We start from the raw sequence: 13388 nt of genomic DNA on the forward strand, positions 1-13388 counted from the left end.
GTGTTAGCTGCATGTGTGACATAACTCCACCAGTCCTATTTATGATATCATTCACTAAAATTATAACTTTTTTAAACATTTCTTCTAAATACAGTTTTTTTAATCAATTACTATGTTTGAATTTAACCACAATATTTGTTGTACTATTTGTTCCGTCTCACTGTTAATATCCTCACTATCCTCACCGCTCCTTTCCAAATCATCCGAAGTATCTCAAAATTGATTGTGTAACTCAAATAACCTCTAACGAGTCCCTCCCGGATCCGGGATCCTCCTCATCAAAAAAGCTGACTAGCATAGCCTAGCCTAACGGGACAGGGATATCATATAATATAATTTCATGAAATCACAAGTCCAATACAGCAAATGAAAGATAAACATCTTGTGAATCCAGCCATCATTTCCGATTTTTAAAATGTTTTACAGCGAAACACAATATGTATTTATATTAGCTCACCACAATAGCCAAAACACACACGCCATGTTTTCACCATTGTTCCACCGCATATAGCTTTCAAATAGAGATAAATATTATTACTAACCATGAACAACTTCATCAGATGACAGTCTATTAACATCATGTTATACAATACATTTATGTTTTGTTCGAAAATGTGCATATTTGAGGTATAAATCGTAGTTTACATTGCAGCCACCGTCACAAATAGCACCAAAACAGCCAGAATAATTACAGAGAGCAATGTGAAATACATAAATACTCATCATAAAACATTTATGAAAAATACACGGTGTACAGCAAATGAAAGATACACATCTTGTGAATCCAGACAAATTTTTGCAATTTTTTAAGTGTTTTACAACGAAAACACAATATATAATTATATTAGCTCCCCACAATAGCCAAACACACAAAGCCATTTATTCACCGCCAACATAGCTTTCACAAAAACCAGCAATAGAGATAAAATTAATCACTAACCTTGGACAACTTCATCATATGACAGTCTTATAAAATCATGTTATACAATACATTTATGTTTTGTTCGAAAATGTGCATATTTAGAGCTGCAAATCGTGGTTTTACATTGTGAATACGTAGCAACAATGCACCAAAATGTCCAGAGATATTTTGGACAGTCACCTAATCTAACCAAAGGACTCATCATAAACTTTACAAAAAAATACATGTTGTACAGCAAATGAAAGATACACTTGTTCTTAATGCAACCGCTGTGTTAGATTTTTTTAAATAACTTTTACTACAACATACAGCATGTATTTATGTGAGACAGTGCTCACCTATTCTCCTCCTTGTTGGAGCCACAATATTACACAGAAATACGAAATAACATCATAAATATTTCTACCTTTGTTGATCTTCCATCAGAATGTTGTGCAAGGAGTCCTAGTTCCAGAATAAATCGTTGTTTGGTTTTAGAATGTCCATTTCTTCTGTCGAATTAGCAACTTTGGCTAGCCATGTGGAGCTCACGTGTCCAAAAAATCGCTGCGCCTGGAATGAAAAATTCCAAAAGTCCCAATAAACGTTGAATAAACTGGTCAAACTCGGTTGAAAAATCCTACTTTATATGATTTTTTCTCATATGTATCCAATAAAATCAGAGCCGGAGCAATTTGTCGTGTATACCGAACGCTTTTCAGAAGACAATGTGAGATTCCCCGGCGCGCAGTTGAAAACTGACAAAAGAGCGGACCTGTCACTCCAAAAGCTCTCATTCGGCCTCACATCAAGCTAGACACCCCATTCAACCTTCTACTGCCTGTTGACAATCTAGTGGAAGGCGTATGAATGCATACAGATCAATAAATGTAAGCCAGTTGAATAGGCAGGCCCTGACACAGAGCCCCATTTTACAGATTTTCACTTCCTGTCTGGAAGTTTGCTGCCAAATGAGTTCTGTTTTACTCACAGATATAATTCAAACAGTTTTAGAAACTTCAGAGTGTTTTAACACCTGCTCTGTCCATGACATAGACTGACCAGGTGAATCCAGGTAAAAGCTATGATCCCTTATTGATGCTACTTGTTAAATCCACTTCAATCAGTGTAGATGAAGGGGAGGAAACAGGTTAAAGAAGGATTTTTAAGCCTTGAGACAATTGAGACATGGTTTTGTGTGTGTTCTATTCAGTGTGAATGGGCAAGAGCTTGATTATGTTACTTATTTACTTGTTATTCGTGTCAGATATTTCCATTTTGGGATAGTTGTTCACTGAATTGCTAGCACCAGTTGCTCACGCTGCTACAGTGAATACAAACATCTCACGCTCACTGGAATGTGAATGTGTTATCACATGATGCTACCTACAAATCTCATCCAAATTGCAGTCATTTATAGAATAGTGAACATTCACTTTGTCTGTAGATGACAGAGAATTAGTGTAGAGGTCTATGACCCAACTATGATATACCATCTGATTCCATTATCATGTGAATGCTACAGGCCCATATCCCCAGTTGGTATAGCCAAGGTAGCAAGCCTTGCTTCATCACTCAGAATACTGTAAGATGCACGTGTCTAGGTTTACTGTTATGCTATTATTAAGAGGTTACTAATGGACAAGGAGTTAATATCTATTGATGTCCTAGCATTAAATTATTGAGTTCAGAAATGCACAGTTAGAGACCAAGCAAATATGCTATTTGTATTGTGATGAACATTTACAGTTAGACATTTCACTAAATAATAATTCAAGGAATATTACTCAGAAATGTGAGGAATACAGTTCGTATCAATTTAAAAATAATCCGATTTATTAGTTACACAATAAGAATGCAGTTAGCAAATGGTACATACCAGAATTCTTTACAATAAAAATAATACCAAAGACTCCATGATCAACATTTAAACCCAGCTTTTATTCTTCCAAGAGCACCCAATCTCCCATTGTCTAATTAACATGACTTTGAATGGCCCAAAACATTCAAACAAAAGGCATAAAACTTCACACACTTTCTCTAATCTGATCCCCACACCCACTGTATGATATGAAACCCCTGTGTTGTTACTCTCTGAACTGTCCCCACACCCACTGTATGATAAGAAACCCCTGTGTTGTTACTCTCTAATCTGATCCCCACACCCACTGTATGATAAGAAACCCTGTGTTGTTACTCTCTGAACTGTCCGCCATCGGACGAACAGAATAACACAGTGTCTCTGTAACAATGAATCCATAACACTTAAAGAACAATGAAACATATCAACATTCATGGCTCTTTATGAACTATTGAAACGATCCAAACATGACAAATTAATTCACACGATAACATTCAAATCAAACTTTATTTGTCACATGCGCCGAATACAACAAGTGTAGACTTTACCGTGAAATGCTTACAAGCCCTTAACCAACAGTGCAGTTCAAGAAGAAGAAAATATTTACCAAGTAGGCAAAAATAAAAAGTGATGATAAAAAGTAACACAATAAGAATAACAATAACGAGGCTATATACAGGGGGCACCGGTACCGAGTCAGTGTGCAGGGGACAGGCTAGTTGAGGTAATCTGTACATGTAGGAGGGGGCGAAGTGACTATGCATAGGTAACAAACAACAGCGAGTTTAGTCATTTAGTCGATTCTAGTTTCTTCAGTCTTCACACCTCTTCCGGTTATAGTGACCCCATGACGTCCGTGAGAACGTCTCCTCCTGGAGATTGACACGGCGAAGGTATGACTCCTATGAGATGCAAATATACAGCCTGTCTCTTATACACATCTAGATGTGTATAAGAGACAGGTACAGGCTAGTTGAGGTAATCTGTACATGTAGGTGGGGGTGAAGTGACTATGCATAGGTAACAAACAACAGCGAGTTTAGTCATTTAGTCGATTCTAGTTTCATCAGTCTTCACACCCCTTCCGGTTATAGTGACCCCATGACGTCGGTGAAAACGTCTCCTCCTGGAGATTGACACGGCGACGGTATGACTCCTATGAGATGCAAATATACAGCCATCCATCCGAACAATGCCATATTGAATCCACATGCCAGGCTGGTGTCAGCAAGGTAGGTGCCTTTGGAAGTAGGTAGGGAGCAGGCAGCTGCCTTTGGATTGGTTAAGAGTAGGCTACACCAACATTAGTTTCCATTCATACAAAGTGTCAAAACGATTGCCCAGCCCGGGGAGCGAACTCGTGATGCTCGGAGCTGAAGCCGTGAGAATCCTTGAGAATACTCTTATGAAGTGCTACGCTACAGCAGTACACAATGCTCTAGCAAGCCGTGAGAATACTTGATGGTATGAGGTAAGTTGGTTTGCAGAGCCTTCTCCAAACCATAGCCCCCTAGGTACGGTACTGCATTGTATAGCCTACAAACACAGCTTCATCAACGAGGGCGGCCACACATGGTTTGCCAGCCAGTGGTCCCGCAGTTCTAGTCTCGGTGTGAGCTTGTACGGGACGAAGTGGCAAAGCTAAGAAAGCACACTGACCTCCATCACACATACTTACACACGTCTCTGCTGGCTCTCTTTGTAGTGATCTGTCTTTCATTAGATAGTGTATCGGTCATTCAGCCTTATAGCCGGAGGCCCCAGTCCCATTCTTCCTAGTCTAAACCGGCACCTCTCTTGGTGACCACGACCAACAGGTGGGGCTCTTGTTCAGTAGACGTGGAATCGACCCATGGTTATACTTTAACGCGTCCCCATTGGCTCTTCTTGCTGACCAGGTTGCTGGCGTTTCACATGATGGTTCCATCGCTCCTGGTAACCAGCATGACCAGCTGGGGCTTGTGGAGAACCACCTGTGTGATCAGAACGAGGACCAGAATGGAAAGACCTTGTTAGACTGTCTTGTGTTTTTAATGCTTAATTATTTATAGTGTAATGATAATATGCACTAAGTATTTCCAATCGTTCCGTCCTGAGCAGAACCCCTATTTATTTTGTTCCGTTCCAGTGTTCCAACCAGCATGATAAAATTCTGAACCGGTTCGAACCAACCTTTTTTAACTCTTCATATTGTTCCTTTGCGTTAATTCTTTACCTCGTGAAATCAACATAGTTCTTACATTTACCTCATTAATTTACTCCACCAATAAGCATGGCTTAAGCAGCTTGCTATGGAACGGGTAAGCTAGTTGTTTACATGTTTAAAGGACGGATAAATACAGGCGTGAGATGTGATTGATATTCCAGGGGTAGAGAGAGAGTGAGGAGTGACAATAGAGGGGGCTTGGCCTAAATCGCTGAGCATCATGATATGACGTGGGTTGGAACAGGCTAATAATATAATCATAACTTCAATAAATTGCAGAATTATACACTGAGTGTACAACACTTTAAAAACACCATGACAGACTGAGTAGGTGAATCCAGGTGAAAGCTATGATTCCTTATTGATGTCACTTGTTAAATCCACTTCAATCCGTGTAGATGGGTTTTTTAAGCCTTGAGACAATTGAGACATGGATTGTGTATGTGTCCCATTCAGATGGTGAATGGGCAAGACAAAATAATTAAATGCCGTTGAATGGGTATGTTAGTAAATGCCAGGCACACCGGTTTGAGTTTGTCAATAACTACAACGCTACTGTGTTTTTCAGGTTTTATTTTGTGATATCCAGACCACCACCCAAAGGACATCACGCCAACTTGACACAACTGTGGGAAGTCAACATGGTCCCATGGTCATATGAGGGGTTCATGGCTCTGTTCAGAGGTATCTTTGATCATCCACAGGGGGCAGAGAGGGGGGTGAGCGCCTACTCCAACTACTGTAGGAGGACCAGACTGCTGCCGAGTACGCACTCACCTTCCGGACAGTAGCAGCATCCAGCGGATGGAATGAGCTGACGCTTCGTACACTATTCAGAAGATGACTGCGTGAGGAGATTCAGACGGAACTGGCCTGTCGAGACGACAACCTCTCCTTGGAGGCACTCATTGCGATGACCATCCGTCTGGATAACCTTCTTCGGGAGCGTCGGCACTCTCATCGCTTCTCTCCCTCCCTCAGTGAACACTTTGCATCAGAATCTGAACCCATGGAGGTAGGGTTCACACGCCTCCCCGTGGCGGAGTGACGCAGACGGAGACAGCTGGGACTTTGTCTCTATTGTGGTCAAGGAGGGCACCAGCCCCAGCAGAGTCCGATATGTCCCAACTCGGGATCCACAAGAGCAGAGGGACGGTCACGTGATCTTCTACCTCCTGTGGCAAGTGTGAGTATCCCCTCTTCATCACTTCCTGCCAAATCCTTTGTTGTGGGTGTACTGTTTCTACAGCATTAGTGAATTCTGGTGCCACGGGGGACTTTATTGACCTCACCATTGCCTCCTCTCTCAACATCACCCCTGTTGTGGATAGATTTTCTAAATCCTGTCGTTTCATCCCTCTCTCTGGTCTCCCTACTGCTCTCCAGGTCACAGAGGCACTGTTCCAGCAGGTTTTCTGGCCTTATGGCCTCCTGGAGGACAGCGTTTCCGACCGTGGGCCCTAATTCACATCACGGTTATGGAGAGCCTTTATTGAGAAGCTCGTTGTCACGGTCAGCCTCACTTCCGGGTATTGGCCTCAGTCCAACGGGCAGGTGGAGTGGATGAACCAGGAGCTGGGGAGGTTCCCGAGGAGTCACTGCCAGAACCGGCAGGGAAAATGGCCCGATTCCTTCAATGGGCAGAGTATGCCCAGAATTCATTACGTCACTACTCCAACGGGCTGACTCCTTCCAGTGTGTTCTGGATTTTCAGCCGGCTCTGGCTCCATGGACCCCGGGCCAGACTGAACCTCCTGTGGTTGATGAGTGGTTCAGGCGTGCAGAAGAGGTGTGGAGCGAGGCTCACGTAAGACTCGAGCACGCCGTCCACCGTCAGAAGGAGCAGGCAGACCGCCACCGCAGTGAGACCCCCGTGTTCCATCCAGGGGATCGTGTCTGGCTCTACCAGGAACCTCCCACTCTGCCTGCCCTGCAAGAAATTCAGCCCACGTTTTATGGGGCCATTCAAGGTTCTCCGGAGGGCCAACGAGGTGATGTATAGGTTACAGCTTCCCAGTGACTAACGCATCTCACCTTTTCATGTCTCCCTTCTCAGGCCGGTGGTTCCTGGTCCCTTGGCTGATGCTGTCTCCCACGACATCCCTCCGCCCCCCCTGGATGTCGAGGGAGCTCCTGCCTATGCCGTCAGATCCCTACTGGACTCCAGACGTCGTGAGGGTTGGCTCCAGTACCTGGGGGACTGGGTGGGTACGGCCCAGAGGAGCGGTGTTGGGTCCCGAGGACATTCTGGATCCCAGCATCATCCATGTTTTCCATCTTCACCGCCCGGACCAGCCCGCTCCTCGTCCTCAGGGCCGTCCCTCTTGACGAGGGGGAGAGGGTACTGTCACATCTACTCCCGCTCCTCCCCTCTGGCGGTCGATGTCGCCGGTTTACTAACCACCGGTCCTGGGAACCATCTTCACGCACACCTGGCATTCATCAGTACACACACCTGGACTCCATTACCTCACTCATTACCTCCCCTTTATCTATCACTCCCTTACTTCCCCAGGCAGTATTGTTGTCTAGACGCTGCTCCTATGTTGTATTTTTTCATGCTTCTTGTTATATTAAACTTACCACCTGCACCTGCTCCTCGAATCCCAGCGTCTACGTTACACTTACAGTTAGTGCATTCATTTTAAGATACTTAGGTGAGACAGCCACATATCACAGTTATAGCAAAACATTTTTTTGTTGCAACAATTAAGTTATCAGCAAAATCAATGGTAGTAGTAAAAGACAAGTGCACTTTTTTGGGGAGGGGGGGCATAAGACTGACTGATGTGTTATTTAAGATTTTATTTGAAGAGGTACAGTAGGGTTTCAGACTTTCAGAACGTCTTTTGCAACATAAGAAAAAATATTTGTATAATTTGAAAATGCCTTACGATGTTGACTCCTTATAGCAGGGTTGTGGTATATTTTAATTTTAAAACAGTCAATGCAGGAAGTGATTTTAATCGACAATCATAAAATGGAAAACGTTTCACAAATAGTTTCTCATTTTCAGTTTACAGAGAAGTCCTTGTAAATAGAAGCCTTTTTTAAATTATTGAATTGGAATTTCAGTTTACTTCCTGAATTGACTGCCTTCAATTCGAATTTACCCAAGTCATGCCTTCATAGACTGAAAAATATGTAACCCACCCATCATGTGACGTATAATGTGCTACACAAGTTGAGGGGTGCTTAGTTGAGGTACTTACTTTAACTTCCTGTTTTACTCGGTATGTTCAACAAAAAGTATGGCAACTCTCCGACATTACATTGTTGTTCTATCAGCTCTTGTCCAAGGATCAGGTAAATATTCAACCATTCTATCTTTGTTCTAATATTGACTGTATTGATTAGATATGTTTACCAATAATCTGATCAGAAAGGCAGGCAAGTGACAGGCAATAGGTTAGTGCTGATAGTTTCACTTGATGTTAGGGAAGGGCTACGCACATGTTGATGTGTCATTTTATGCTATTTATAATTTGTATGTTTTATTTACAAAGACAACAACAACAGCACAGTGACAACAAACCTTCAAACATGATAAACAACAAGGGGGAGGGGCAAGGCAGGGTAGCCTGGGATCTACCAGGACACACAAGACAAGAGTCCACAAGAGTCCATGAGTCACTGTTCTTCATATAATTGTCACTATCCTGTAAAACCAACAAAAACAAAAAATGGATATATACTGGATATCCAGTCATATACCTGATATGTCATGCTTCCTACTGTACTTTACCACTTGTCTTGATGTCATATCCCAAACAACCGTATCACAGAGGTTCTCTCTGTATGCGGTTTGTTTTTCTATCAGGGGGTAAGAAAAATATTTTATTTGTATTTTGTTTAACCTTTATTTAAATAGGCAAGTCATTAAATTCTGATATTTTAAATATATATTATAATATTTGAAATGGAATAGAATTCGGATATTATGATATTTCATTGAAAGTAGCTCTATCTGTTAACATTGATCAATTGGTTATTTAGTAGTAATTTGTTGAATCATACTGTTGTGTATTTCAAGTAGCAAACGTATAGTGTTTTATGGTTAATATAAAAGTGTGAGAAACACGTTGAGCTACAGGATGTGGAAAGACACAGCTTCAGCACGAGGGTGGGGGTGATATTGACAGAACGTTGACAGCCATTTATAAGCCAACTGGCTTCATGATGGGTATGTCTTTTAGACCACAAACTCGACAATGAACAGAAACACACTTTAATGCATGAAACATCACCCAACATACTGTATCTTATAACAGGTCTCTGAATTAATATGGGATTAGTACAATGCATAGAAAAGAGGCAAAGTGTTTTGTAATTCATGCTAATTCAACTATAGTTACCATAAGCATACTGTTGCACTGTAAAAAAGGCAACTTAAGCAATTGCTTAATGAGCGCAATTCTGTGAGTTTAGTGGACTTCTAAAGGACAATTTCAGCTAAAGTGTTAAAGTTTGTTTATTTGACCCCTAGAGTCTGACGCACCGGTGTCAATCCTAACAAAATCCATCAATTTAAGCTAGAGATATCTGTGATTTTGTATTGGCTGCGTCTTAATCCATCACATCCTATGGCGGCCTTCCGCATATGCGATGGTAGGTGGCCGAGCTACAGCGGTGTTTGTGAGACCATGAGACATCCTGACAATCGGTTTTCTCACGCAAACGTCTGTAGTGTCCGAACAGTTTGGCCTAGAAACGAATGGAACCACTCTATGGAAAGAGGAGAGTCTCACGAACACGAATGTTGTCTCCGGTGGTCTCCGTAAAACATTTATGGAAGTACAGCGATTTTAGGGCCAAAATATGTGTAAAAATATATATATTTCCTGAATGTTCTTATATCTCCTAGATATAGGACAGACACTTAACTGCATTCCTTATGATTTATTTTTTGACTGTCTTTTTTGCCATTTATAAATGTGTTATTCAATGCATTTCTATGGGCTATAGTAGTCAAAGCCAAATGTAATTTTTTATATCAAATAATTGTTTTTAGATATTTTTTTTTTATACCTAATGGGTCCTAAAATTCTCAATCAAATAGCTAAATGATCCATCTTAAAACAATTCCATATGTCAGCTTAGAACCCTCCCTCTAAAATTCTAAGTTGAGTGAACATTAAATTCAACTTGAGAATMTACCGTATGTTGGTTCAGCTACAGTGCCTTCAGAAAGTATTCATACCCCTTGACTTATTGCACATTTTGTTGTGAAATCAAAATGCATTAAATATTTATTTTTTTCTCACCCATCTACACACAATAACCCATAATTACTAAGTGAAACATGTTTTTAGAAATGTTTTGAAAATGAAATACAGAATGAAATAAATAAGTTTTCACACCACCAAGTCCATACTTTGTAGAATAACCTTTGGCAGTGATTACATCTTTCTGGGAAAGTCTCTATAAGCTTTCCACACCTGGATTGTGCAACAGTTGACCCTTATTATTTTCAAAATTCTTCAACCTCTGTCAAATTGGTTGCTGATCATTGCAAGACAACCATTTTCAGGTCTTGCCATAGATTTAAGTAGATTTAAGTCAAAACTGTAACTCGGCCTCTCAGGAACATTCATTGTCTTCTAAACACTATTGCACACAAGAGTGAGTCCATGCAACTCATTATGTGACTTGTTATACACATTTTTACTACTGAACTTATTTAGGCTTACCATAACAAAGGGGGTTGAATACTTATTGACTCAAGACATTTCAGCTTTTCATTTTGATTGACTTTGCAACATTTTTCAAAAAACATAATTCCACTTTGACATTATGGGGTATTGTGTGTAGGCCCGTGACAAAACAATCTTAATTTAATGAATGTTATATTCAGGCTGTAACACAACACAATTTAGAAAAAGTCCAGGGGTAGAATACTTTCTGAAGGCACTGTATATGCCCAAATGTTGAGCAAACTCACAATCCTATTGCATCTGGTTAACTTACCATTGTACAGTACATTGAATCAACATCTTAAAAAAAAAACGTGTTCTTGGTAGACTGTTTCATTTTTACATGAGGTTTTCTGTCTCTTATTTCAGAGTCCAGCACTGAGACTCTGAAACTGTTTGTGCTGAAGGGACAAAATGTCCGTCTGGATGTCCAAGGATATGCTAAACTTAAAGATATAGATTATTTAAAGTGGACATTTAACAAATCTCACACTTTAGTAAAATACTCCAATGAATCATCAACATTGAAAGTATACACTAAATACCAAGGCAGGGTTGAGTTTAGGGAGGGAAACTTCTCTCTACTACTGAAGAACCTACAGGAAGGAGACAGTGGACTTTATGATGCAGGAGTGAGTGGTGAAGAAAACAAAGATGTTGCCAAGTACCAGATATCAGTTCAAGGTAGGTTGTCCTCCTTCCTGACATCCTTCTCTTTGTATCGATATGGTTACAGTAGCAATCAATATTGAAATGTGAATTATATCAGGTTAAATGTCATCTAATTTACTGCAGCTTAAGGTACAGAAAATGTCAACCACATTAAATGGTGACAAGAAAAAAGATCAGCTTTTTTGTGTGTGTGTAAATGGATAGGTATGCATTTGTGTGTTTTTCAAACCATGCCTATTTGCCTGTTTATCTGTTGTGTTTTCAGAGAGAGTTGTGACTCCAGTCCTGATAGTGGACTATGTCTCCTACATCAATGGCACCTGTAATGTGACTGTGACCTGCAGAGGCCAGAACACCTCTGTCACCTCCTGCTGTAACAACAACACCTGCTCTCAGGTGGGAGGAGAGAGTAGAGGGGCTGAGACCTCCACTGTCCCCCTGCTCTCTGTCTATGTGGCAGGCGGTTCCATCATCTGTAACCACAGCAACCAAGTCAGCTGGGCCACTGACACCAACGGAGATAGTGGAACTCTGTCCAATAAAATTTGGTAAGACACACCACACAACACCACACACACACACACACACAACACACACACACACACACACACACACACACCACACACACACACACACACACACACACACACACACACACAACACCACACACACACACACACACACACACACACCACACACACACACACATCTCAAATACTGTATGTCAGATGTAGACTGAGTGTACAAAGCATTAAGACCTATCCTAACTATATATATGAATTAACATACGTGTGAGTTCACAAAACATTAAGAACACCTCCATATATTGAGTTTCACCCCAAACTTTTACACTCAGAACAACAGCAATTCATCCAGACATGGACTCTACAAGGTGTCGAATGTGTTCCACAGGGATGCTGGCCCATGTAGACTCCAATGCTTCCCACAGTCGTGTCAAGTTGTGTGGATGTCCAAGCTCAACAATAAATTGTTGAGTTTCAAATACCCAGCAGCATTGCAGTTCTTGCCACAAACCAGTGTGCCTGGCACCTACTAGCATCCCCAGACTAATTGCACAGAGGAGGAAGTGTCTGATGTGCGAGACTAGAGGAACTGTAACATATTGTCTGTTTGTTGTGAACCAGTGTCTCCCCCTGCTGGTAGCATGTCTGTGTGCATGCTGAAGATCATCCTGGTGTCTGTGGGGCTGGTCATCATGATCTCTGCTGTCATCACGGTCCACATCAGGGACAGATTCCACTATGGATAGAATCATGGGTATTGTATTTTTAGACAAAGTGATTCCTACTCTGTGTCACAGTAAGATTAGGTCATAAAAGTACTTTTTACATTTGTCTGTTGCTACATAAGTTATCAAAATGTAATATAGCATAACATGGCGTGACATAATACAGCATAACATGGCGTGACATAATATAGCATAACATAACATAGCATAGCACAGCACACAGTATCACATGTTTATGGGCCATTTGTTTCTTTTTAATACCCAGTATGATGAAATCAAATCAAATTTGATTTGTCACATGCTTGGTAAACAACAGGTGTAGACAGTGAAATCATTAAAATGTTTTGTTTACTGACGGGTCCTTTTCAATAGAACAGAATGGAACAGAATGACATTGCACATTTCACTGTTAACAACCTCACTAGAATGAGGTTTTGATGTACGTCCACTATGTTTATTTTCACCGCTCCTGTCCAAATCATCCGAAAGTATCTCAAAATTGATTGTGTAACTCAAATAAGTTACTTGTTGATGATTAGGACATGATTTGTAAAATGTTAATATGGGTACCATTGACTTGCATTGATTTCCCTGGGGGCTTTTTGCCCCAAACACACTGACATTACATTTTACAACTTTTTAAAAACTGATTAAAAATGTTCTCTCTAACCAAGTGTTATACTGGTATACCTGTGTGTACCTGTGTGTACAACACATTAAGAACACCTGCTCTGTCCATGACATAGACTGACCAGGTGAATCCAGGTAAAAGCTATGATCCCTTATTGATGTCACTTGTTAAATCC

The 13388-nt window shown here is 41.0% G+C and overlaps 2 protein-coding genes across 2 annotated transcripts in view; both read left to right on the top strand.

The window, feature by feature from the left end:
- The window catches only part of LOC112071269 (SLAM family member 5-like), a 40169-nt gene that overhangs the window by 8517 nt on the left and 18264 nt on the right, over positions 1-13388 (top strand). The gene's annotated exons all lie outside the window — the stretch shown is intronic.
- On the top strand, positions 8204-12593 carry LOC139024483 (SLAM family member 7-like). The gene is made up of 4 exons (XM_070439329.1): positions 8204-8274; positions 11031-11345; positions 11599-11881; positions 12479-12593. Exons 1-4 carry the CDS (start codon positions 8220-8222, stop codon positions 12495-12497), a joined length of 672 nt encoding a protein of 223 aa, XP_070295430.1. The 5' UTR covers positions 8204-8219; the 3' UTR covers positions 12498-12593.

This window comes from Salvelinus sp. IW2-2015, unplaced genomic scaffold (assembly GCF_002910315.2).
Source record: "Salvelinus sp. IW2-2015 unplaced genomic scaffold, ASM291031v2 Un_scaffold1566, whole genome shotgun sequence".
NCBI lineage: Eukaryota > Metazoa > Chordata > Actinopteri > Salmoniformes > Salmonidae > Salvelinus > Salvelinus sp. IW2-2015.

What these genes read in the sequence shown, in the direction of transcription:
- LOC139024483 (XM_070439329.1), top strand. Translation starts at nt 8,220, where the DNA reads ATGGCAACTCTCCGACATTACATTGTTGTTCTATCAGCTCTTGTCCAA. An exon ending in AGCTCTTGTCCAAGGATCAG is followed by an intron (nt 8,275 to 11,030) that starts GTAAATATTCAA and finishes CTCTTATTTCAG; the next exon opens with AGTCCAGCACTGAGACTCTG. An exon ending in GTACCAGATATCAGTTCAAG is followed by an intron (nt 11,346 to 11,598) that starts GTAGGTTGTCCT and finishes TTGTGTTTTCAG; the next exon opens with AGAGAGTTGTGACTCCAGTC.